This window comes from Marmota flaviventris, chromosome 13 (genome assembly GCF_047511675.1).
Source record: "Marmota flaviventris isolate mMarFla1 chromosome 13, mMarFla1.hap1, whole genome shotgun sequence".
Lineage (NCBI taxonomy): Eukaryota > Metazoa > Chordata > Mammalia > Rodentia > Sciuridae > Marmota > Marmota flaviventris.
This window is the reverse complement of record NC_092510.1, coordinates 92325669-92353423: the sequence shown is the minus strand read 5'-3', so window position 1 is coordinate 92353423 and position 27755 is coordinate 92325669. Positions and strand designations below refer to the sequence as shown.

General features: G+C 39.6%; 1 protein-coding gene across 12 annotated transcripts in view; it reads right to left on the bottom strand.

The window, feature by feature from the left end:
* Positions 1-8294: 8294 nt before the first annotated feature.
* Positions 8295-27755, bottom strand: part of Mrrf (mitochondrial ribosome recycling factor) — a 51024-nt gene continuing 31563 nt past the window's right edge. For 11 of the 12 annotated variants that reach the window (XM_027944801.3, XM_027944800.3, XM_027944803.3 and 8 more), the window contains 2 exons: positions 16363-16522; positions 8295-9253 (listed from right to left, as the gene is read on the bottom strand). In XM_027944801.3, coding sequence (XP_027800602.1) covers positions 9176-9253; positions 16363-16522 — 238 coding nt within the window. In that variant the 3' untranslated portion in view covers positions 8295-9175. The remainder of the gene's footprint in view (positions 9254-16362; positions 16523-27755) is intronic. The other variant, XR_011704156.1, reaches the window with a different exon arrangement.

Genomic DNA, 27755 nt, shown 5'->3' with positions numbered 1-27755 from the left:
GATGTCTGGGGAGGGTCCAGGACATGTGCAGGGGAGATGGGGGAGGCCCATGGCCAGGCAGGACTCTGCAGCTGGCACACTGGACATCAGAGAGTGTGTGGAAAGGCTCCCCACTCAGAGTTAATGGCATGCCCTCAATAATTCCACTTATCCACTCTGAGTCCTCCCTGGGGAGGCCTCTGTTGCTCTTTCCATTAATTGTCTCATTAATGACCCACCGAAGTCAAGTACCCATTGTTCCCTGGGTCTGGGGCAGCCTCCCTGGCTTTTCCCCCTGGGGATTTGTAAACGTCTTTCCTTCCCGGCTTCCCTTTGGCAGGCATCCTTATCTAGTCCCTGCAGCAGCCAGGGCTAATGCTGTACTTCCTCAGTCCACACCCCGCCCCAGGAGCTGGGGCTGGGCAGAACCCTGCAGCTCTCTCTCCTCTCCTCTGCCTCCTCAGTCTCTGTGTGAGCCTCATTCTGGTTTTCTTTTTCTCTCTCTGGTTTTCTCCCTGGACTTGTTGCCTTCTCTCCACATGTGCTTTGGCTCCCTCTGTCTCTGTCTCCATGTGTCTCAGTGCCTGTCTTTGTAAGTATCTTTCATGGTCTCTCTACACATGACACTGTCTCGTTTTTTGTTTTTGTTTTTTTGGTACTGAGGTTTAACCCAGGGATGCTTTCCCACTAACCTATATTCCCAGCCCTTTTTAATTTTATTTTTTTTTTTTTTAATATTGAGACAGGGTCTTGCTAGTTTTTGAGGCTGGCCTCGAACCTGTGATCTTCCTGTCTCAGTTTCCTGAGTCCTGAAATTAGAGCATGTAACAATAGGCCTGGCCACACTGTCATCATCTGTTTCTGTCTTTGGACTGCCATCCCCCGCCCCCTCTTGCTGGGTCTCTGTCTCTGGCTGGGGGTCTCTGTGCTTATAGTGTGCACGCGTGTACATGAATGTGTTTCTACTTTTGTCTGATTCTACCTCCGTCTCCCTCCCTCGTCCCTGTGTCTGTCTCTGTCTCCCTCCCTCTCTTCTGACTCACCTCCCCCTACCCATCCCTCCTTTCTTGTGGGTCTCTGAACCCTCCTGATTGACTATTGTCCTGTTTCCAACCTCTGCCTCACCACCACTCACTCACCCACAAGGTTCCTGACACCCACACAGGTCAAACCGCCTCCCTGGGTTGCTTCTCTCCCTAGCTACAGCACCAGCTTCCCATGGATGATAGCCTCAGGGACATCAGCACCAGGAGTAGGCGTGAGGTCCCACAGCTCTCAGACTTAGGAATTCAAGCATCTATAAAGTTAAAAAATAAAAATTTTAAATAAATAAAGAGAACCATCAGAAATTGACCAACTCTTCATTTTTCTAAGTGAGGAATTTTTTTTTGTTTTTTTGTTTTTTAAGATCACTAACTTCTCATCATTTCATAATGGAAAGAACATTTTAATACCCAAAACAAAAGCAGGAAGAACAAGGTCTAGGAATATACTATAGTCTTTAATATTATTTTTAAACTAAATTTAGACAAAGTCCATAAATTTAATTTTATTAAAACATTTACCACATTGCTTTTATTTTACTAATTTTACCCCATAAGGGTGAAGTTGTCGTCAGGAACCATCAGTTTCTCTGGCTCAGTTGGAAACCACCTATCCTATTCAATCCCCTCCCTGGTACACAGAAAAATGATGTGACCTTTATTGGAGGTAGAAAGAACAAAATTGGGGAAGGATCTGGAAGGTCTTGGTACCCACTCAGCACTGCACAAGGCCCTTTTCAGCCCCACTGGTCTCTAAATTTATAAGACTGCCTAGTGGGGGTCAGACACAAGACTCCCTGGGTTCCCTGGTCCCCTGGATGTCTTTGACCACGTAACTTCTCTAGTGCTTGTGTTCTCATTTGCAAAATGAGCAAAATTACTAGTTTCTAGAGTTACCAACAGTCAAGAGTCTAGTGCTTATTAGACACTATATCTGGAAGGAGGGGACTGTAAAGCAGTATCTTAGAAGAAGGGAAGCTATTTTGGTTGAGGCCAGATCCTGGAAAGAAGAGTGGGAGGGGCAGGTGCTCTGCCAGGCAGGAGCTGCTATGCTGGGAGATAAGAGAGGCTCTAGAGTCCAGCAAGGCTGCCTGGGAACTCAGGAGTCCAAGGCAGGTATGGGATTAGGGCAAAGACCGTCCCTGCCTCTCCAGGGATCCCACCCAGCCTGTTCAGGCACTCCAAGTCCAGAAGTCAGCATCGTGTCATAGATCATGCCAACCCACCAAGTAGCAGCAAAAGTGACACTTCCTCAAGTAGCATTCCTGGCTACAGATCCAGAACCAGGAGCCTGGGTAGGTGCCAGTGATTGTGGACACCAGGTAGTACCTTCAGCAGCTGTCTGGAAACTCTCAGAGGAAACTTAGGTAGAAGATATGAGCAAGCAGGTGAGAGAACTAGAAAAACTGGGTAACTGATGTAAATGTGACTCCATTTGTCCTCAAGCTCTGGCATGTTCATGAATCAGACTAATATTTCCTCCACATCTGCTCAGGACTAAGTACTGTGCTGGTCAGGGATGTAAAGACTAGAGGAAAAGGAGAATTTCTTGCTAGAAACTTACATCTAGAGGAATCTGCCTCTGAAGTGGGCCTCTGAGCTCAGAGCCCAGGTAAACCCTGCCTGGGTCATGTGCCACATCTGTCCCCTGCTGAGCATCACCAGAAAGGAAAGTAGGAGTGCTTCAAAGGAAAACAGGACAGGTGACTTACTGGATGTGGCAGCAGGGCGTGAGGGAGATGAAGGCAAAAGTGGCTCCCAATATCCTGGTTGGGTACCTGAGTGGGCAGTGACTCTGACCCTGAGAAGGAAACAAGGGCAAGCAGCCAGGCTGTATTCCAGGCAGGGCTAGCTGAGGCTGAGTGTGATGCTTCTGAGGCAAGTGCAGGTCAAGGGAGCAGGAGAAATACCACGATGAGCGAATGAATGAGTTGGTGCAAGGGAAGTCAGAAAACTAAGAGGACTTTGAAGTCTAGATAAGTTTTGCCCATTGGGTGGGGCAGGGATTTAAGGGACACATATTGGATAAAGAAAAAAGCCTAAGGAAAGGCTAGGAGGTGGGAGAGAGGAGTACATCATTTCAGAAAAGCTAATAATTTGATTTAGCTTAGGCACTGGTTGTCAAGGTAGGTGTGAGAAGTACATCACAATTAAAGAGATACATACTGGCCAGAATGCAGATTACAGAAGTCACTGAATGCCAAGGTGAAGAGTTTACATAATTTAGTAGGCAATGGGGAGCTATTGAAGGCTTTTGAGCAGAAGAGTAACATAATGAGAAGTTTCAGGTTGCTCTAATTTAACAGCATATAATAGATTAAAGGAGAGTCTACAAGAATGGAATACAATACAGGGATCATCACTACTTATTTTTCATTCAATGAAAACTGAACTCCTATGCAGAAGTAATCTTTCTCCTTAATATAATCTCTAGTCACTAATCTGCAGAGGGTTGATACTCCAAATCACTTAGTGTTAACACTAAATTATAAAGAAAGGAGTAAATGGCTTCTCTAAAATCAGTATTATCAATGAATGTACATGAGTTTAAGTTACCACTAAAAGGAGTTTCATATATACAGACACTAGAATATTAGTCAGCCTTAAAGAAAAAGAAAGTCTGATTCATGCTACAACATGGATATCTTTTTTTAAAAAAAAAATGTATTTTTTAGATGTAGTTGGACGCACTTTTACTTGTTTGTTTGTTTGTTTTTATGTGGTGCTAAGGATCAAATCCAGGGCCTTGCACATACTAGGTGAGCACTCTACTGTGAGCTACAACCCCAGGCCCAACAACATGGATATCTTGAGGACATAATTAATGCTAAATGAAATAAGCCAATCCCAAAAAAGACAAAGTTCTCAGAGTAGTCAAATTCACAGACAGAAGGCAGAATGGTGATGCCAGGAGCTGTAAGAGGAAGAAATGGGGATTAGCATTAACGGGTGATGAGTTTGAGTTTTGCAAGGTGAAAAGTATTCTGGAGGTTGACTTACAACATAAATGTACCTCACACTACTGAACTGTATGCTTAAAAATGGCTAAGACAGTGAATAATATGTGTATTTTACCACGATTAACAATAATAAGAAAAAGAGTTTCAGAATGGTTCCTAAAACAGAACCCAACTCTAAAAAAGAAACATACCCAAAACATGGTGCATCTGAAAGGCTAAAAATAAAGAAACAGGGAAAGATACACCATGCAATGCAAACAGAAAGCAAGTAAGGGCTATGATCTTGGTATATAATGAGACAGAATTCATACTCAGTGCACAAAATAAAGATATAAGAGTTTGGAGTCTAGCTATGCATCAAAACAACACTTTCATAAAACAGAAATTATAGGAAGAAGAAATAGATATGTTAGTAACAGAAGACTGAAATATATAACTTCTAGTCCAGACTCATCAAAGAGTAAAAAATTCAGATAGAGAAAAACTAAACACTACATATCATATTTCCTGTATGTAGAGAAAAATGTGTACTTCCTAGAAAATATTCCTTTTCAAGAGAACATCATGAAAATTAACCATATATTAGGACAAAGAAAGACTCAATAAGTGGCTTTTCAGGATATGAGCTTTAAAAAAAAAAAAAAAAAAAAACACCTTTATTTTGTTTATTTTTATTTGGTGCTGAGGATTGAACCCAGGGCCTCGCACGTGCTACATGAGCGTTCTACTGCTGAGCCACAACCCTAGCCCCCAGGATATGAACTTTTATTGATCATAATCTTTTTCTAACTTCACTCACTCAATAGTTTCAATGGAATAAAGGATGTAGAAGCCCACTGAAAACTAAAAAGCACCAACTAAATATTAGTTAGCCATTGTGTCAATACTATCACTGTCATTATTCATTGCTTCATGCTCATTTGCTTACTCCCTGGTTCTCTGACACTTAGAGAACTCTGACAATCAGCAAGGGGAGGCTATGAATACAGACAGCACTTCTTCAGTGCTTACTATGAATTCTGTATGTACAAACACAGATGGCCATTATTTCTGGGTTAAAAAACAAACTTCAGGTACTGTTCTATTTTACTGTATTCTTATTATCATAGCTTTCTAATTGTTTTATAAAGTAAGACTTCTGCTTCTCTTACGTCACCTTCCAGGCACAGAACATTACAATCCATATTTTGAGCAAGCAATCAGTGAAGCACTTGGATTAAGGACTCACATCAAAGTTAAATCTGGATTTGAGATTTTACTCTAGTACTCACTAACTATGTGATGACTATAGGCAAGTATTCCCTTTCTGAACTTCAGTTTTCTCATACATAAACAGAGAAAATTGTAGTATCTCTATCAACTAGGGTAAGTTTAAAGGTAGTGACACATGTCAAGGGTCTACATGTAGTCTACAGTAGGTATTCAATATTAGTCTGAGGTTGCAGAAAGAGGAGCACAATTTATCAAATTATCTTAGAATAGGGATCCTTTTTTAATTAAAAAAGTCTGTGAGTAGAAATATTCTCCAGTGTACTTATTCAATAATACTATAGAGGCAAGAATTATAGTAGATCCCTATTATGAAATACTGTACTGCAAGGAAAGAATGAATTCTGTATGTACAAACACAGATGGCCATTATTTCTGGGTTAAAAACAAACTTCAGAATATGAAAGAGTTCCCCTGGCCTCCTTTTAAAAAATTATTTATGTACAGAGAAAGATCTGGAAGGATATATACCTGATTTTAAAGGGGGGGGGGGGTAAATCTAGAAAATTGTAAGAAGTCTTGCTTTTAATTTTTTCCCCCATTGTTGACGGACCTTTTTGTATTTATATGTAGTGCTGAAAATCAAACCCAGTGCCTCACACATTCAAGGAAAGCACTCTACCACTGAGCCACAACCCCAGCCCTTATTTTTAATTCTTTATATTGTTTCTTTTATAATTTCACACACACACATACACACACACGAAGGAAAAAAGTGGGGAAAAGCTCTTTGGCCTGTTGTGGGGGGTTGTTTTGATTTGATGGAACTTTAAAAGTTGATGAACTGAACAGAGGAGGTGGTTAATTCTTCTGCCAAATGTGAAAATTTCCAGTGCAGCTTTTACCTTAGAGAGGGAGAATGCAGGAGGGTGGGGGGAAAGACTGCTCAAGCATCCTTGTAACTCAGCACATCCTAGCAGGTAGTCTCATTCCTGCCACCACTGCAGCCCTGACACACAGAACAACAGAGAAACTTTGATAAATGTCAACCAAAATGGAGCAATCAGCTGAAAGCCATTTGCTGAGCTATCTGACTGCCCTGGGCTTGAGACTTTCCTTTATTCATTTATCATGATATACGGCTTTGGCCAACATACACACAGGAGAGAAATTGTTGACATGTGGAACCCAAGTACAGAAAATCTTTCATTCTTTCCTCCCTGGTCTGTTCACCAAATAAGTTTTTGTTTATTTAAAGACTACAGAGGATTTGGCTGTTAAGAACCAAATGCCTTTGGAGTGGAGTTACAACATAATTTATCATTTCCTCTGTTTATTAAAAAATCCTGCATCTTTGAAAAGCACATTTGCAGTGAGTTGGGGATTTCGGCCACTCATGAAAGACTGTTGCAAAGCCCCTGTGGCTGTCCCCCAAAGGGGCTCCTTTGCTCTCTTCCTGTTCTTCAATTGATCCTGTGCTAGCCACCAAGGGGTGGTGAAGGAGATGTGAGGACAGGTAAACCCGGCAGGAGATTATGTTAGTTCCTTTCATCTTGGACCTAATCCTGACCTTAAATCCTCACTGGCTATTTCATAGCAGTTCCCACCAGGATAAGCAGAGGAAACAGCATAACTTTCTTACCTATAGCAGAGGACCGAGTCTGGAGGAGTCAACTAGTAGAGAGAAGCAAGATATTGCATCAAAGAACTCAGCCAGGGTCTGCTGCTGTCCAAGTAGCTCCAATCCCAAGGCAGATGCCTGGCTGAACTAGAACTCCAGCCAAGACACTATAAACAGCAACTTAGCTTGGTGTACTAGCTACCACTCGAACGTGGGTCACACCTTGCACATTTTTTTATTCCTGGCACAAAGGACAGTATCTGATAAACAACCAATGCTCACTAAATGCTTGCACAGGCCGCAGGATGCTGTGGCGTCCTCCAGGTGACTGAACACTAGGAGATATGAGAGGGTGGCTTGCCCAGAGAGGCCATGGGAGCTCGGTGTAATACCCCTGCTCCCACAGCTGCCTCTGTGCACCTCTTCATCTGGCTGCTCACCTATGTCCTTCACAATAAACCAGTAAACTCATTTCCCTTAGTTCTATATGCCATCCCAGCCAATTACCTGAATCATGGTCAAGGAGGGGGCTGGAAAACCAGTTTGTAGCCCCTGATTTGTGACTGGCATTGAAGTGGGGGCAGTTTTGTGGGGTTGAGCCCTTAACCTGTGGGATGTGATACTGTTTCCAGGTAGATAGGGTCAGAACTGAAGTTCAGTGTAAGACATACGGTTTGGTGGCCACTGGAGAACTGCCTGCGTGTTGGGGGAGACCTCACACATCTTTGTCACAGAAGTGATCCACACTTGAGTGTGAGAGAGTAGGAAAAAGCAGTGTTTTCCACTCATTAGTGAGCAGAGCAGGCTTTAGAATCAGGCCTCAATTTGAACCCCAGCTCTGCCACTTGTTAGCTATGTAAATCTGGGCAAGAAACTTTACCTTTGTAAAATGAGACTGACCATAAATAATAAAAATCCTCTACCACCTTCCAGCTCTGTTACTTGAGGAGGATCAGTTGCCTAATATTGTCAAATCTTAGTTTGTTATTTTGTGGGGGAGATTGAACATTGGAGATTGAACCCAGGGATAGGTTACCACTGAGCTATATCCTCAGACATTTTAAATTTTTATTTTGAAACAGGATCTTGCTTAGTTGCAGAGGCTGGCCTCAAACTTGCTGCCTTCCTGCCTCAGCCTTCCCAGTAGCTGGGATCACAGGCATATGCCACACAGGCCAGCTCCAGTTTTCTTATTTAAAAGGAGGTAATATACACCTGTTAAGTTTACTATGCATTATAACTATAAAGCTTTAGCTGACTCTAGCTCACAGTGGCTATATTGTGAATGGATGAAAGAAAAAAATAATTGGGGATAGGGATTAACTTAACTTGGCACTCAAAGATGGGCCAAAATAAACCACATAAAATAAACCTGTTGTCTATCAACAACAGGCAGTAGGCCCTGGGGGTGGAGAAGGTATCTAATTACAGTAAAAGTTGAGATTAAGGACAAGAGTAGAAAAAGACAGAAGGACTGTTACATCACAGAAGAAACCAGCATTTATTAGGTAGCTACTATGTGCAATTTATTCACAATGCGAAAATACGAATGCCTTCTATATTCCCGGTATTATGCCAAGTCATAGACTAACTGGCAAAATAATAATAATCATAGTTTGGGTACAAATAAAAGCATTAGATTGAACTGAGAGCCAACAGTGGGGGTTTTAGGTTAGGGGGTAAAGGAAGGATTCCCAGATGACATGATAAGAAAAGTAAACAGGCCTGGCCTGTTGGTGAGGAGTAGAAAAATGATCCAGGCAGAGAATGGAGCATGCATGAAGTTGATCCAGAGGCAAAAGCTGTTCTTGGTTGCTTTAAATATAGGTACTTAGAGATCATCCACCCCAACCAACTATGTCCTTTCCTTTGTAGCTGTTATTCTTTCCGATTTTTTAAAATTTTTTCATTTGGTGGAAATGGGCCTCTAGCAAAGGGGTTCAGTCACAGCAGAAGGCCCACATCAGTCTGAACAGAGTTTAAAATTAGGAACAGGGCTTGATTTACTGTTTGAAAAAGGAGGCTCCTGAGATGAGGAGCAGGCAGTTCAAAGCCTGCTAATGATCCCCATCCCTCGGAGACATCGTGGTCAAGGCAAATGCCCAAGTAAAGACACTCTGCCAGCAGTAGATGTTCTCTGAGGGCTAACCAGGCCAGAAGGCTCAGAGTAGAATGGGGTGAGCAGGGGGAAGGAGGAAGAGAATGAGCAGATCTGAGTATCCCACTGGAAGGCAGAGCCTTCCCTGCACTGACAGCACAGTGACAGACTTCCACGTGGATGGAGATGGGGGTGGGAGGTGCCAATTTGCCCCCATGGGATCCACCAGAAACTGGCTGGTGTGTGGTTGGGCTCTGACAGACTTTCATCCAAGGAGTTCTTTGGTCTTCACTGCCAGATGCCTGTCTAGCTCTGCAACTGTGTCATCGGCCATTTGGCTGATCTGCAAGAACACAAAATGAGATAGCTTTTTAACCAAGGCTGCAGAAAGATAGGGGACAAACATTCCAGAAATATGAAAAGGTTATCTAGGAAAAATTACAGTGATAAAAGTTCACATTAACTGAGTACCAGCCAGCTGTACTAATAACTTCAAATATACATTCTTGTCGATTCCCAACAGTAATCCTGTGAGTCAGATACTATCATTATCCCCATTTTACAAATAAGGAAACTGAAGCAGTTGGATCACTACTTACAGGGTAAAGAGCTAGAAAGCTGCAATGCCAAAATCTAAACCAAGGTAGTCTGACTCCACAGCCTACATTCTTAACTATTATATGAAACAAAGAAGCCAGACTGTCTCTTAATGGGCCTCTAGAATTCTTACACCTCAGCTAGTCTACCAGTTTAGAATGTTTTCAGATGAACTGATAAAAAGAATATTAAGATCCCAAGAGTTAAGCAGAAAAAAAAAACGCCTTCAAAAAAGATGAAGTACATCTGGTTAACAAACATGGAAAATTTAATAGACACTGAGGAAATGCAAATTAAAACAAGATACAGTTTGGCTATCATAGTTAGCAAAATTTGATGTGTTTTTTAATTACAATATTCAATGCTAGCAAGCTATAGTAAAATGGATAAGCTCATAGATCACTGATAGGAATTTAAATGATGCAAATGTTCCTATCATTTAATCCCTGAATTCTCAACTGGGAAATTATCATATGAACAGGATCTGAAAATTTTTAAAGCTCTAAACACATAGATATTTATCCTGATTTTATTTTTAATAATGAAAAATCAGAAAACCCAAAGTTATGGAATGGAGAAGTAGCTGAATATATACAGTCATTAAAAATGGGTGAGACTGTGGCTGGGGCTGTAGCTCAGTGGCAGAGCACTTGTCTACCATGCATGAGGCACTAGGTTCGATCCTGAGCACCACATAAAAACAAATAAAATAAAGGCATTCTGCCACCTACAACTACAAAAAATAAAACTTTAAAAAAAAAACAACCTAAAAATAATTTTTAAAAATTGGGTGAGACCGTCTACTTTTCATGGAGAGAATGCACACAGGTAAAATTCCAGTTTGAATGTTTTATAACAAGTATGGGTACATTTGTAATGAGAACAAAAATGTCTGTTTCAATAATTCAAATAGAGACATACTCATGTTATCCTTCACTTAAAGCAAAATCAAGATTCAAAATTCTCTGTGAATATGTTTTATATATATGTATATTTTATATATATATTTATATGTATATATGTATGTTTTTTATATAGGTCTATGTGTATATATGTCTATGTACATATGAATATATATTAGAATTATAAATATACATATATATTTTATATATCTGAAATAATCTATAAAATATGTAAACAAAAAAAGGCCTAGCCAGGCATGGTGGCACACACCTGTAATTCCCACAGCTTGGGAGGCTGAGACAGGAGGATTGTGAGTTCAAAGCCAGCCTCAGCAACGGTGAAGCACTAAGCAACTCGGGAGACCCTGTCTCTAAATAAAATACAAAATAGGGCTGGGGCTGGGGCTCAATGGGTGAATGCTCCTGAGTTCAATTCCTGGTACCAAAAGAAAAAAGGAAAAAAAAATGGCATATTTTTTAAAAGAAGAAGGAAACTTACCAAAATATTAACAGTGGTTATCTTTTAGTGATAGGAAGATAGAAATATATTATTCATGTCTCTTATCAATCACATCCCACCTAGCACATCTCAAGTTCTCAGAAAGCATTTAGTAAGTGAATAATTATTAAAGTTTTCTATGTTTTCCAAATTTTTTGCATTAAGCATATATATATGCCTCTAAGAATAAAAAAAAAAAAAGCCAGTATGATTTACTAGGTACTAAAGCCTCCCCCTCTGTCTATATGGGACTGAAGGGAAGAAGCTTAGGTGGGAAGCTTTGAGGTAGCAGCATAGTGCCCAGGATCTGTGTGCTAAGCTGTTTGACATTTTGATGTGTGAACCCCAAGCTTTGGTCAGGAATTGGAAACTAAATGCGCTAGAAAGAGTAGAAACTAAAAAAGACTTGCAACTGGTCCCATGTAGGGAGGCAGCCATCTCTCACCATAGCAACAGCTGTACATTTTTAAGCTGGAAAAGTAAAGCTCCTGAGGTTGCCAGACACTTTTCTAGACTGAATTTAGAATGGCAGTTTGGTCTCTCCTCACTAAGCCAGTCAAAACCCCTTGAAATGTTTCTGGCCTCTGCAACTGCTTTGCACGAGATGGAGCGCACTGCCCAGCAGCACTCCAGCCATAAACCTCCTCTACAGAAATGGCACTGAGTACAGTTTGGCATAGGGATGGGAAAAAAAAGAAGACACAGCACCCAGGGTAACAATATGACGACATGGAGAGACAATATGCAAGTCATTTTCCCACTCTGAGCCTCAGTTTCCTATCTATCAAATGAGGATGCCAGTCCCTTCCTCAGAGAGTGGTTGTGAAGGTTAAACAAAATCATGAACATATGAGCACATTTAAAACTGGGTATTTTCTGTGCAAATAGTTGTTACTGTGATTTTTACTATCATTTCCTAACTTCTTTTCAAATTAATCAATCAATGGAAATATTTACTAACTTTTTACCATATTATAAGTACAAAGTGTCCTTGGGAACAGTCTACCTGCAGGTTCATCTTTTCCATCTCTGTCTGACTTCTTAAAATACTGGTAATCAACACCAACATACCAAGAACAGCTTCCACTTACTGAATGTTCACTACATGCCAGATACTACATGTTCACTAGGCTACATTTTCACACACTTTGTTGCACAGAATCCTCACAACATAGGGGATACAATTAAGTCTTTTTAACATATTATGAAGACTTTTTCACCAGCCTGTTGCATAATTGTTCCTACTGTGCCAAAGTTTTTCATCCTCTGTTCCTTCAATTCATGCAATCATCTCACACAACCCCTGTGCAGACTGGACAGGCATTATCCCTATTTTACAGAGGATTAAGCAAGGCATAGAACATTAACTGCTCTGCCCCAAAATCACATAAAAAGTCAGTAGTGTGGCCAGGCTAGGAACTCACCCACCCATAATGGTCAGTATGATGCTCCTGCTCCCACTGAGGGGTCTAAGTACCTGGCCTAAGTCCTTCCTCATTCCAGCCTGGCTATGATAGGGTCATTAAAAGTTATCAATCCTAGTACCCTTAAAGTCCCAAGGTTGGGAGAGGAATGACATGGGACAAACAGAGTAAAAATTACCAAGGACAAGCAACCATGAGTCACTTCTAAATATGCTGTATCATTCATTTGGTCTTCACGTCAATCTTTTCAGATGAGCAGATGCTCAGAAAAGTGAAGCCACATTCATGGCACAGAAGTAAAGGAGCTAGGATTTGAATTCTTAATTCTATTTGAATATCTTAATTCTAAAGCAAAAGCCCTTTCATTATCATATGACTTGTAAAGATTATGATATTATCACCAACATCATTGTCTTGAGAATTACTTTTGCACTTAACAAGTTCAGGGAAATAAAAGGCAGGAACAGAGATATGGAAAGAACACAGCACACAGCTCTGGGACAGGCTTGCATACAAGTCATCCTTCTTGAGGCCTGGCTTGGGACCCCCACTGCTCACCAGTCTGGCCTCCCTGCCTGCAGCCCAGTCTGCCAAGAGCCCTCCCCTCCTTCATCCTCACCAGCACCGGGCTTCACTCATTTCAGAGCAGGCTGTTTCTCAGAGAAAGGCAGCAGTGAAAGGATATTGGCTAGAGTCACTGGTGGTTTCTGCCAAGTACTTTAATGTTCAACAGACCCATTTATAGCAAACTGAAGTGAAGGTGAAACAGCAGGCAGGCAGATGTCAGTGTCCTGAGCAGAAAGACTGTGGTCCTTCTTCAGCAGAGCTGGCCAGGGCTGGGGAAGTATGGAGGGGCTGGGGGAGTTTGGGAGTCAGATGCGATGGCTGAGACAGAAACTACAACTGAATCATCGTTTGATTCTAACATAACAAAGATGAAAGAAACAGTGTTTTTATAAAGTTAAAAAAAAATGACCTCAAAAGAATTTTGGAAAAAACTTTAAAAAGAAAACCTCACAGGGGCTGGGGATGTGGCTCAAGCGGTAACGCACTCGCCTGGCATGCACGGGATGCTGGGTTCCATCCTCAGCACCACATACAAATAAATAAAGATGTTGTGTCCACCAAAAAAAAATATGAAAAATATTAAAAAAAAAACTCACAAAAAATGAAATAAAAATTGTCCATAATTCTATCATCTGATATATATAAGCTGCCAACTGTTCTATGTATATGTGACTTTTCTTTATAAAAATGGCATCATGTTATATAACTTAAAGTATATTCTAAAAAAATTTCCTGTCTATAAAAATATTTTTACTGTTTTTCTATGCAGATTTCAATGAGTAGCTATAAAACAATTATTTTCCCACTGTCAGAAATTTAGACAGCTATTATACATAATACATCGAAGAACATCCCTTTAGATAAAAAATTCACAACAATTTAATTCGGATAAATTCCCAAATTACTAACTGAATTAGAAATGTATGGGTTTTGGTATATGGTGCCATATTATCCTCTAGAAAGGCTATATGAATTTATATTAAAAAAACAATCTTCTCTATATAGTGTAGGAGTAAAAACAATAGTTTCAAGACATCAATATTTTAAGCTCACATTAAAACTTCTAGGTTTGAGTTAGAAAAGGCAAAATTTTAGCACACATATTTTTTAAATCTTAAGTGATTTAGACAGTATATACTAAGAACTTTAAAAATATGTATTTCCTCTACATAGTACTTCCACACTTCGGACATTCTATCCTAAGGAATTATAAAGACTTATAATGATATGCACTGCAATCTTAAAAAAAAAATTAAAACAAACTAAATGTCCAAAAAGAGGGCTTCAAAAAGTGAATCATGGGTAAAACCTCAAGACAAACTAGCAGCCATTAGAAATGGCCATTTATAATGACAAGGAAATGTTAATGTCTTTAATGCCAAATGGAAAATGAAAAGCTGGATGTAAAATTGTATATACACTATACGTACTCATCATGTTTACAATTACATAGTGTTAAAAACAAACAAACAAAAGGAACAGAAGAATTATTCCAAAATATTAAGAGGAGCCACTTGTGCAATGTGGGCTTGTGATATGCATTTTCCCCCATTTTTGAAAATAGTCTTCTGTACTCTATATTTTCTATAATGAGCAGACATTACTTTGATAATCAGGAATAAAAAAAGTAAACACATAAGTTTTTTAAAACTGTTTATGAAGCAACAATCCACTGCATCCTTGTTTATATGAAACAATAACAAAAAAACCCACACCAAAAACTCAAATTTTGGTGACTTCTGACACGGAAAAAGAACAAAATGAAGCATACACAAGGCTGTCTCCTGAATATTTTCTCCCATCCTTTAATTACATAATAGCAAGTGAAGTTACCACCAATAACGGTCAGAGCCAACATTAACATGACAGCATCTGTAAGCGGAGTGTGGTGGTGCACAGCTGTGATATCTCAGTGACTTGGGAAACTGAAGCAAGAGGATCGAAAGTTTGAGGTCAGCCTCAGCAACTTAGCTAGGCCCTGCCTCAAAGTGAAAAAAGAGGTGGGGATGTAGCCTGGTGACAGTTCCTCCCTGAGTTCAATCCCCAATACCACACACACACACACACACATGCAAAGGATATCTTTATTAAAGATTTTTACAATGGAAAAATGATAAATTTTATAGATCACTGGTATTTTATAGATCACATATACGCTTACAGAGATAGCCTGAAGAACAGCACTAAAATGTTAGTAATGGTCATCTCTTAGTGACAAGACTTCAATGACTTTCTTCATTATTATTATTATTTTTTGGGGGGGCACTGGGGATTAAACCCAGGAGTGCTTAACCACTGAGTCACATCTCCAGCCCTTTTTATTTTCTAATTTGAAACAGGGTTTCACTAAGTTACTTAGGCCTCATTAAGTTTCCTTGAGCTTGCAATCCTCCTGACTCAGCTGTCCAAGTCCCGGGGATTACAGGCATGCACCACCACACCCAGCACTTCATTCCTTTTATAATAAACATGTATTACTTAAGTATTAGGAAAACTAATGGAAGTTATTTTTGCTTTGAAAAAAATAATAATAATCAACATAAAGAAGGGAGAGCCAGGCACAGTGGCATCTGCTCTTGCCAAGTAAAGACGCCCTGGAAATTTATTGACTCTGGAAGATTTTTATAAAGCAGACTTGAACCCAGTCCAAGATCTGCAGCCAAGTTCCCTGAGAGCCCAGCCTAGAACAGCTACTACCTAGCTTAACCATGGAAACAAGAGTAACAAATAATGCTTTGAAACTATAAATCACTGAGTTTTGAAGTAGCTGGTCATACAGCATTACTACGGCCACAGGTGACTGCTATGGATGCACAGCCAATGTGGGAAACTATGGTCATGTTAAAATTTAAACTCCTCAACCTGGTCTTCAAGACCTTCTATCTTCTCTACTCACTCCCTAGTCTTAGCCTAGGTTAAAGCCCCACTGATCTATGTGACAAGCCTCTTTTATATCATCATCCCGGTGCACATGCTGTTCTTGTCTCTTTTCTTCTTGTCTCTCACTCTTTTATCCAAGAGCTCCTTTAAGACTTGCTCAAGTGCTACTACTCAGCACACTGACAACGTAAGTACTTACTTCTCAGCAACCAGAAAACCAGAGAAGAGAGCATTAGCAGGTAGGCTCTGAGATCAGCCTGCCTGTCTCTGGATGCCCTTTCTTCCATGTACCAGCAACATGATTGGGCTCGTCACTGAACTTTTCCTCACAGTTCTATAGTGACGAGAATTAATGAAGTAATATAAAGTGTTTAGCAGAGAGCCTAGCACAAGTAAAAAGTCAACAGCATCTTATCCTCTTTTATGGACCCCTCCAGGGCCCAGCATGAGGACAGAGACTTGGTCAATATTGTCATGTGAATGAAAGGACCAGAGATGTTTGTTTAAACTGTCTTTGCTTCACACATGAATGAATGATTCCTTGGGTTGGAAACATAAACTCCACATCTGTCGGCAACAGTACCTGCTTCTCTATGAGCCTAATGGTATCTTCCGAAGTCTTGTCTTTTGATTTCTTCAGCTTATTCATCGCATTGGTGCGAACCCTCCGTAAAGAGTCCTTGGCCTTGTTGGTGTTCTGTTTGGCCAGTTTCACCAGCATTTCCCTGTGCTCCCTGGTTACTCTGATAAAAGAAAAAACAACAACAAAAAAAAAATCAACAAAATCATCTAGACATTAGCCTCTAGCAAAGAATTTAATATCACTCAATTAACTCCACAGTCTGTAACTTTTACTCTGAACATTGTTGACACATGCCTATGGATATGCTCAAGGTCAAGTATGTTGAGTTAGCTAAGGACAGCCCATAAGAATACTGCTTAAAAGCTCAATTCACAATAGGTAAGCTATGGAATCAACCTAGGTGCCCTTCAACAGATGAATGGATAAAGAAAACATGGTATACATACACAATGGAATATTACTCAGCCATAAAGAAGAATGAAATTATGGCATTTGCCAGTAAATGGATGGTAATGGAGATTATCTTGCCAAGTGAAAATAAGCCAATCTCAAAAAACCAAGGGCCAAATGTTCTTTCTTATATGCAGATGCTAGCACACTATAACTGGGGTGGTGGCAGAAGAAGAGAAGTTCACTGGATTAGACAAAAGGGAATTTTAAATGAAGGGAAGAAGGTGGGAATAGGAAAGACAGTAGAATGAATAGGACATAACTTTCTTATATTCTTATATGAATACATGACCAGTATAACTCCACATCATGTATAACCACAAAAAAATGGGAAGTTATACTCCATGTATGTATGATATGTCAAAATACTGTCATGATAACTAAAAAGAACAAACAAAAAATTTTCAAAAAGAATACTGTTAAAAGTACAAGAGGAAGTCTACACAGACCTGGGGTCAAATTCTGATCATGCTACTAATGAGACACATACATGGTCTCCTTTCCTCAGAGTGCCCATCTAATGTGGATTCAAGGAGTGATGTAAAAAATTAATGAGATGATGCATGTGAATTATTTAGCACTGACCCCGGTACATTTTAAGTGCTCAATTAAACAATCAAAAATGAGCCATAACTCTACCTCCTTCCTGCTAAAGAAAGCAATAAGTGATGATGTTATAGAAATAGCAGCATCTCTGATCGCTAAATCATCCAAAACAAGTAGTAACTTCATAATCTTATTAAAACAAATGACTTTCAATTGATTTCAAAACCAAACAATATGTAACACGAGTCACAATGTAACATGGGCGAACCACTATGCCAGTTAACTTCCAAAAAGTACCTAGGAAGTGTCTATCACATTATAAATGTTTAATAAATATTAGTTTTTACTTAATATCCTCATCATAACAGCAAAGAGCATACTGAAGGCTGACAATAGGCCACTGAGACAGGCACTTATACACTAATCCTTACAACCACCACAGATAGTTATTAGTTTACATTCAATAATCACAACAACCTAGCAAACTAGCCTAACATGTTTGCCCGGCCTTCCTTTTTCCATTTGTATAAACTGAGTGCCTACCACTTATCAAAACTTTTTTCCATTTTATAAACTGAGTGCTAGGCACTGAGGATATTACCATGAAGATGACAGACCACTGTTTGCTCTTAAGGAGCTGCAATAGGAGTGAAGCAAGCAGTGACATTTACAATGGAGTATGAGCAGTGCTATGGAAAGGGATATGGGGAAGGCCAAGGTGCCACAGGAAAAAACCCACTCAGCTAAATCACCTAGGACTGTCCAAGTTTAGGGAGGGGGCAGTAAGGGAAGATTTTCCTAGAGAAATGATATCTAAACATGATAGTCATTAGGTCCGTTTACCAGTATTATGGTTCTTATCCTTCTGGGCATATAGGAGAAATGCACGTTTTGACCCCTTCCAAAGCTAAGCTACACAGCTTTCAGTCCCTTCTGGACTGACCTACTTGAATGTATTCTCAACATAAAAATGAAATGGCCAATGAAATCTGAGCAGAAATGATGGGTATCACCTCAGGATAGAAGCTTCCAGAAGAAATGCATGCTCTATCACATTTGTTTTCCTTGGCCACAGTACAAGTTGAGATAAGAATTTACATCAGCTCAGGTCCCAGAATGACCATGACAAACAGCCTCTAGAATGCAGCATGAGCAAAAAATAAACTTCTATTGCTATAAGCCATGGAGATGTTGGGATTGCTTGTTAATGCAGCATAGCTCATTCTGACTAATATACCTTATTAGAATCAAAAAAGTCCAAACTGCCAGTACAGGCAGAGTAAGGGGAGACATGTAGGAGGAGGAAAGAGCATACAAAAAGGCTTGAAGCTGTGAAGCTGTGAACATGTTTCATCACAGGAACTGGCTGGAGCACAAGTAACAAAGTAAGGAGTCATAAGAGAAGAGGCTGAGTGGTTAGGGCGGTGGCTCAGTGGTAGAGTACTTGCCTGGCACATCTCAGGCACAGGGTTCAATTCTTAGCACCACATATAAATAAATAAAGATCCACTGACAACTAAAATAAATAAATAAATATATATATATAAAAATTTATATATATATAAATTTTAATTTTTTAATTCACTGAACAAAAATCATGCTGACATGTTTAGGTCTCTTTTTTTTGTTCTGCCAAAGCATATGTCAGTGTAAGGAAGGAACAGGAAAAAAAATATTATATATATATATATATATATATATATATATATATATATATTTTTTTTTTTTTTTTTTTTTTTTTTTTTTAAAGAGAGAGAAGAGGCTGGGAAGCCATATCATGGAGGGTCTTTTATAAGGCCATGAACCCCATTTTATAAATAAAGAAAATGAGGTCCAAAGAGTTTACTATCTTATTCAAAGTCAAACTCAGGCTGACCTGTCTCAAAGTCAATGAAGTTCTGAGTATAACAAAATTTCTCTGTCCTGAAATTAACATCACTGGTATTTGCTCCCTGACCCTCAAATCAGTGTGGTTCTTGCTGAGTAAGGATAATCCCACATTCTGGGTACATGTTCAGTGTGGAATAGTGATAAGTAGCTACTGAACATTTAGTGATACCTATCTGATATTTTCTCTGATGAGAAAAAGAATTCAAAGAATTCTAAGAAAGGAAAAGCTCTGAAAATGAAGTGGACGGTTGTATTATAAGTAAATTCTTCTGGACTGACCTACTTGAAGGTATTCTCAAAATAAAAATGATTCTGATCACTACCGCTATTAAACCCCTCTATACCAGGTGAGTACTTCTGAATATGTGGTCTCACTGATTCTCACAAAAATTCTTCAGATTGAAGTCTAATACCCCCATTTTCCAATGCGGAAATTGAGGCTCACAGATGTCAAGGGACTTGCCAAGGGGCTTGAGTGACAGAACTGGGATTCAAATTCAAATCTTTCTGGACTGTATTCTTTCCACTACTCCAGGCTGCTTACCCCTTATAATCTATTTCAAATAAATCATGCACTTCTGCTTCCAGACAGAAAGCTTTTCAAAGTCAGTAACATGAATCTTGGGGCTGAAAAGGACAAAACCACCATGTCAGGAGTTTAGGGATTTGGATCAGATCTTGTTACTTTTATGGTTTTTAATTCATTGAACAAAAATCATGCTGACATGTTTAGGTCTCTTTTTTGTTCTGCCAAAGCATATGTCAGTGTAAGGAAGGAACAGGAAAATTAAAACTTGATCCACTGATTCAAAAAACTTAATCCTGCTGAAATCCTAGGAGGGGCATAAAATAAATGCATTTAAGACTGTAAGAAACCTCTTAAACTTCCCTAAAAAGACCTCATTGAAGTATTTCAATCTTGTTTTTCATATATAACTTGAAATAGATATTCCACTGCTTTAGAAAATCTTCTAACCAACTTTACAATACATTGTTATATTTTAAATGGAAAAAAAATATTTTTATTAGTGCACTGTAATTATATATATATATATTTTAAATATAAATTGGGACCCAAAAATCTTACTAGTAAAAGGTTATATAAAAAAAAACAAAATCATACGTGATTTGATCTTCTTAAAAACGTATTATTTTGTAGTATCTGTTAATACAAATATGACATTACCACACAATTAACACCAGTTTCTAAATGAGATAGTGTACAATTAGTATTGATATTGTCAAAAACATTTCTGCTTCAGGATACAAATACAGACTCAATCATCTAAAAGATACTAACAGGAAATGGAGAAGGAGGCACAATGAGGAGTGGGGAAAGGGTGAAAGAGGGAAAGAGCAGGGGATGCTGGACACAGGAAGTGCTGAGAGGAAGAAGGCAAATGCATGCCAGTTTGGGGTGCTGAGCTGAAAATACAAGACTAGACATTTAGGGTAATGGCAATGAACTGGTTTTGAAGATCAATCTCATTTGCAGATCAATCTCATTCCTCTATTACTCACTCAAAAGTTGACTATCAGGGCTGGGGATATAGCTCAGTTGGTAGAGTGTGTGCCTCGAATGCACAAGGCCCTGGATTCAATCCCCAGCCAAAAAAAAAAAAACTGACTATCTTTGGGCAAGCTACTTAATCTTTCTGAGCCTCAGTTTCCTTGTCTCTAAAATGAAGATTTTAAAGCATGATTGGGAAAAGCAGATATGACAGATTAAAAATACCACAAACACAGCAATATAAGCCTTGAATAAATGATAGCATTTATAAATGTTTAATCAAACACATTTAATTACTCCCTCATGAAACAATAAGGACACATCTGTTTTAGAAAAGAAACATATTGTATTATGGAAATATTTTAATTTCTTTCCAAAGCAGTGAATAATACATTTCATCATCTACACCTCCCATTCATGGAGTTCTGTGAGTGGGCATGGTGATGGTTGGTGGTAGGGGGTGTACTCCAGGCTTCTGACCTTGGCTGGCTAGTTCTGAGTGCCCACTCAGCATCAGTTACCAAACACTGATTGAGCCCCCTGTGTTCCATGCCAGATTCTGAACCAAGCTGAGGTGCTCCAGAGAGGAAACAGGTCTGGTCCAACTTTTCCAGACTCAGTCATGTGGTAGAAATAAACTTGTCAGTCATTATTTTAAAAGATTTGACCACCTCTAGGTCAGTAGGATGGACCTTCTATGGGGGAATCATGCAGAAAAAATAATTCTTTTGTTCTGAGATCTGGAAAATGCCTTTGAGATGCACAGTAACTTGTTGCCTGCAGAAGAAAGGAAAGGGCATTTTGGGGAGAAGTATAGAGGAAGATGTAATGGTGGGAGGGCAAGTATGAGACTGGAAAGGACACACCAGGGTTGAATTTGTTCTACAGGCCTGGAATTTTCAAATTCTTTAACCACAAAACCCTGGCTTCAAAGAAAAGCAAGGTAGTGGCCCTGTTTGTAAATAAACAATAAAAAGAGACTACTCCAGTTGATGAGCAAAGGGTGCTGTGGGAGGGGCATACTTTATCCCATGGTTTACCCCCACTTCTTGACCTGTCACTTATAGGCTAAGTTACCTTAAGCAAGTTATTTAAACTAAGTAAGCCCTGGTCATCTAATCTAGAAGTAGCAATTAAAAACAAAACAGCACCTCCATTTCAGAGTAATCACAAGACTAAGATGAAATAATATCTGGAAAGCAGCCAGCACCAAACCTGGTGTAAAATGTAAACTGTCCTTTGCTGTTGCTGCTGTTCGGGTTTTGGCAACCCCTCAGGCATCTTCAAATAATAAAGTTTATATTCATGAGACATTTTTATCAACAAGAAATGACAGGACAAAGATCTATGCTTCAGCAAGATGACCTTTTGCAATCTGATGCATAACTGCACATTTCATATACGTTTTGGGATCCAAATCCAGCATGTAGCCTTGAAATTTTCTTTTTTCGGTATTGATTCATTCATTCAACTTTTAGCTTCATTTAACCTGTTAACTGGGCAACTATTCCAGTTACTATGGCAGAAACAAGGGATATAACAGTAAACACATGAGTTTACAGTCTAGCAAGGAAGGCAGCCATTAAACAGACGCATGCATAACTAATCACTATGTTACCCCAGGAAGTAAATGTAGAGATAAAAGTAAGATGATCTTTTAATTAAGATGAGGAAGAGTGGAAAGGATAGTGGTGGAAGATCATTCTCACCAGAGGGAATGGCACGTGGAAAGGCTTTTATTCCCAGGTCAAGAATAAGCAGTAAGAACATACTGCTTCTGAGGGACAGGAAAAAGTCAGTGTGGCTAGAGAACAGAAAGCAGAAAGCAGAGGGTAAAGACAACCCCAAATGAGAAGGCTGGAAAGGCTGGCAAGGGCAATGCTACAGGCCTTCAATGTCATACTGAGTCTCAAATATATACAAACGATGGAATATTACTCAGTCTTAAAGTAATGAGATCCTAATACATGGTAAATGTGGATGAACCCTGAACACTTTATGCTAAGTGAAATAAGATAGATTCAAAAGGATAAATATTGTATGATTCCACTTATACGAGGTTCCTGGAATTGTTAAATTCACAGAGGCAGAAAAAATAGTGGCAACCAAGTCTAGGGGTAGGGGAGAGAGGGAAATGCAGAATTATTTAATGGGTATAGTGTTTCAATATGGCAGGAAGAAAGCAATCTGGAGACTGGCTGTATTGCAAAGTGAATGTATTTAATCCTTCTGAATTGTATACTTCAGAGATAAACAAAATGTTAATTTTTTAGTGTATATTTGAAGATTTTTAAAAATGAAAAAAAAAAAAAAAAAAGAGTCCTAGTAGACTGTTCCTAGAAAAACAAAAGAAGTGTTTCAAGGGACAAAGAAAACTTGATAAGACCTGGGTTCTGTAGAGACTGCAATGCACAAACCAGAGCTAAGCATGGTTCTTCTAACAACACAGAAGCCCCCAGGCAGGTAGATGGAGAGCCCAGGTTCCACCCTGCAGCGGCTTCTTGGCTCCAAAGCTCCATGATGAAGACAGCAGTCTTTTCTCTGGGGTCAGAGAGCCTGCCAGCATAAGGCAGGGGTTTTGGCTGAACTGGCAGGGTTACACTTTGTTTGCACAAACTTTACCAGGCAGATCTCTCAGTAACATCCTGGAAGGGGGCCCTCCTGCAAAATTTCTGGAGCATGTTCCCATGAACCATAAGCAGAGGGCATGCCCCACGGGTAAGCAGCACAAAAGAGAATCCCACTAACTGAAATGATACTTCCTATTGTTTCAAGGAGAATGGGACACATGTACAAAACCACATGTAAACAGGTAAACCAGTTATAGTGTTGAGAGACGCTCCACTTCAGAAGGATCTCTGGCCACTTAAAGGGGCCCTTAAAGCCAAGAAGACCTAAACTGAAATCCCAGCTCTGCCACTTATTAGCTTCAGAACTCTGAAGAGAATGTATATTACCAGGAGAGTGGACATGAGGATTAAATGAAATGAGGGGTGGCAGGGGTCCAGCATATTTCAAGTGCATATGCACTACAAAAGCTCAACACAAGGGGGTTGTACTAATATTACGAAATCTCCAGGACTTGGGGACAACAGGATGTGAGTGGTGAGGAAGAAAATACTCAAAAAGGATTTGGTCACTTGTGCTAGGGCTGTAGAATAGATGGTGAGCGGAAAGGAACAGAAGAGGAACAGATGATAGTAGCAAGCAGTGGGGGTTGTGGGAGTCAAGAGTTTTGTGCCAGTGGCTAAGCAGAGGGAAGCAGCACTCCAGGGAATGGCAAATAAAAACACATTTCTGACAGTTCCACTGAGGAGGTTCCTTGCTACCTCCTCACTGGGCTGCTGGGAGACTTCCCCCCAGTAGGAGCGTTGGCCTGCAATTAGTAGCAGACACAGTCCTTGCTTCATTGTTTGCCAGTGGGAGCTGCCCACTGCCCTGGAGCTACTGGCCCTGAAGGAAATGTTTTTGTTTGAGTAGCCCAGCCAGATTTCCGATGCTTCTGGGTGCATCATGCCCACTCCTCCCACTAGCCTGTCTCACATGTATTAATGTCTCATAAAGACATCAGACCAAAGGAAATTATACATTTGGGAAGGACTTCTCCCACAAGCAGTAATTTTAGTTCTCTCCGGGGACAAAACTGGCCACCAGCTTTCAAAGGACTTCTCTGTGACTGAAGCCTGGCTGAACCATCCTGAAATACAGTCCAGAATGACAGAAAGAGAAAGAGCTAAGGTCAAGGATCCCAGCTCCATGTTCGAAGCTGAGTGCCCTTGATTAAATCACTTATCTTTTCCTTCCCTGTCACCCAGAAGGAGGGGAACCCAAGTCCTGGGTCTGTCAAATTTGTATAATACCGTTTACTTAGTCAGATCGTTGTGAGGATTAAACGTTAATAAATGTGTTGGCACGTAGTGATGTGCTCGATAAACATTATGTTACTATTTCCTCAACTATCAAATCGAAGTGGGGTTGGGGGATTTAAGATGCTACCTTTATTTCACAGTGTTGTGAGCAAATGAGAGATGATGTTTCAAGAATTTTGAATATGTATGTGCTATACTATTCTAAATTAATAATAATATATAAGTAATAAAATTAATGGTGGGCTGGGGATGTAGCTCAGTGGTGCAAGGCCCTGGGTTGGATCCCGAATACTCCAAATAAATAAATAAATAGAAATGTCTACTAAGAGAGAGCAAAGTACAGTGACTATATGCCCAGGCTATGGAGAAAAACTGTCTGTTCTTCCACTTAACTATGTGATACTGGGTGCAATGAACCTCCTTCCTCTGTGACTCAGTTTCTTCATCTACAAAATAGGGATAATTTCACACTGATCTTAAAAAGACTGCTATAAATATACTAGCTAATACACAAATAGTGCCTGGAACAGCAGTGAGCACATAGTGAGCGTTCATATTCACTTACTCCACAAACACTCCATGACTCATACCTATTACATGCTAGGCCCTATTCCAGGGCTAGGAATGACAACACTCCTCCCTCCTCTCAAAACATTCACATTCTAGTGAAGGGGAGGTAAACAAATAAATATATAAAAATGACAAATAAGTGATATGAAAAAAATAAAGCAAGAGAAGACAATAAGGAGGAATTTTATTATACAATAAGGGCCCCATTTATATCTGCCTCATCATTTGACCCCAATGTCATCTGCATCTCTTCAGTGATAATAATAAAATCTAACATTTGCAAAGCTCTGTCAATGTGCCAGGCTCTGAGCTGAGGCAATCTCCATGCAATACCTCAGTGAATCTTCATAATACTCTTATGACATTAGTGGTATTTCTACATGAATTTCACAGATTAGAAAAAAACGTTGTTTACAGATCAAATAAACTGCCCAGGATCACACAATGACTTCCTGGTGGACCTGACAGTTGAACCCAGTGTGTTCTGTCTCCTAAATTCCAGGCCCTCTGCTATATTTTCTCCATGTTGGGACTGGACAAACATAGCTCCTATTCTTACTAGTGGTAGCAATAAGTACAGCACTGTTCTTAAATATTAAGACCTGCTGAGACAGATAATTCACTGCAACTCTCAAGGTTCTGACATATTCAAGAGCAGTGGGGGAAAAAGAATCTAAAGAGGAATGCAATGGACCTACAGCAGTCAATTGCTAGGTACTTACATAATACAAAGGGTAGAGAACACAGAAGAGGCAGGGAAAAGGGAAACATGTCCTTTGTGTGCAGCTTTTGCACAAATATTGGTGGCAACTTTCTCCTCAGCCCAGGTTCCATTCTTTCCTGATTGTACTTCCTTGAGTGTTTCAATCAGCACATGTGTGCGGGGAGGGAGTCCCCGTCCCACACACTTGGAGCCTGTTATAGCAGGAGACGCTTCTGAAACACCACAGGCCAGATGGGAAGCAACACTAAACAGGACTGGGCAGGCATCCTGAACCTGCACGGAGGCTCACTGGATCTAGAAGGTAGAAAACAAATGTACTGAACTAATCTTGAAATGAATGGCCCTGAAAAGCAGCAATTGCAAACAGGCAGTGGGAATGAAAGGGTAGAAAACGCAGCTGTAGTTGTTCAAATGCAGTTTGTGGCTGCCCAAGCCCAAGTCAGGTCATCAGGCATTCTTTTATGATTTTCATTTTTCCTTTCAAGATCACTAACGCTATGTGTTTAGCTCACATAAGAAAAAGATATTACCAAAACTTCCTGGAATGTGCAAATTATACACACTACCCTGTAACTAGATCTACAAGGCAATATAGAAGCTAGCACAAGGAGGTCAGAACTAGAAGGAAACAGATGCCAGGTCATCAGCCCACGTAACAATGTGATAACATGGTAAGAACATGGACTCTGGAAACAGACAGGTTCAAGTTTGAATATGCACTCCTCCGCTTACTGATCTGTAACCTTGGGAAAGTTACTTAAACTTTCTGATCCCCAGTTTCCACATCTTATTATGCTCATCTCAAAAGGATATTTCCAGAAAGCCAAAAAAAACAATGAGATTGCTATGAAATGCACACAATATTGTTAATTCAAGAACAAAAGAAAAAGAAAGAAAGATAGTTGTGATACTATAGAAATTTAATCTCATTTATGTAAACTAAATTACAAAGGCTCTTTGACTTATGATGGGTATATATCTGATGCATTCACTGTAAACTGAAAACATCCTAAGTCAAAAATTCATTTCATATAGCTAACCCCTTGAATAACATAACTTAGCAATACAGCATGCTGTAGAATGTGGTCGCTTCCCTGACTGCTTTACATGACTGACTGGGAGCTGCTACTCACTGCCAGGATCACAAGAAAGTACTATACTGCATACTGCCCGCCCACAAAAGATCAAAATTCAAAGTGCAGTTTCTATTGACTGCATATTGCTTTCACATCATCATAAAGTCAAAAAACCTTAAATTGAACCATAATAGGTCAACAACCACCTATACATATATATGGGAATACATATGCATCTTTTAAAATCTAGAAGATACATATTGAACTTAGAAGTGGCTATTTCTGGAAAGAATACTTGGGGAATTGTAAATGAATTTTTCTTTTTATATTTCTGTAGCATCTGAATTTTTGTGATAAGTATGTATAATTTTTGCAATTAGAAAGAGATGAAGGGGCTGGGATTGTGGCTCAGTGGTAGAGCACTCGCCTAGCATATGTGAGGCACTGGGTTCGATCCTCAGCACCACATAAAGATAAATAAATAAAGGTATTGCGTCCATCTACAACTAAAAAATATTTTTTAAAAAATGTTAGAAAACTAGATGCCCTTCAATAGATGAATGGATAAAAAAAATGTAGCATATATATACAATGGAATATTACTCAGCAATAAAAGAGAATAAAATCATGGTATTTGCAGGTAAATGGATGAAGTTAGAGAAGATAATGCTACGTGAAGTTAGCCAATCCCAAATAACCAAATGCCGAATGTTTTCTCTGATATAAGGAGTCTGATTCATAGTGGGATAGGGAGGGGG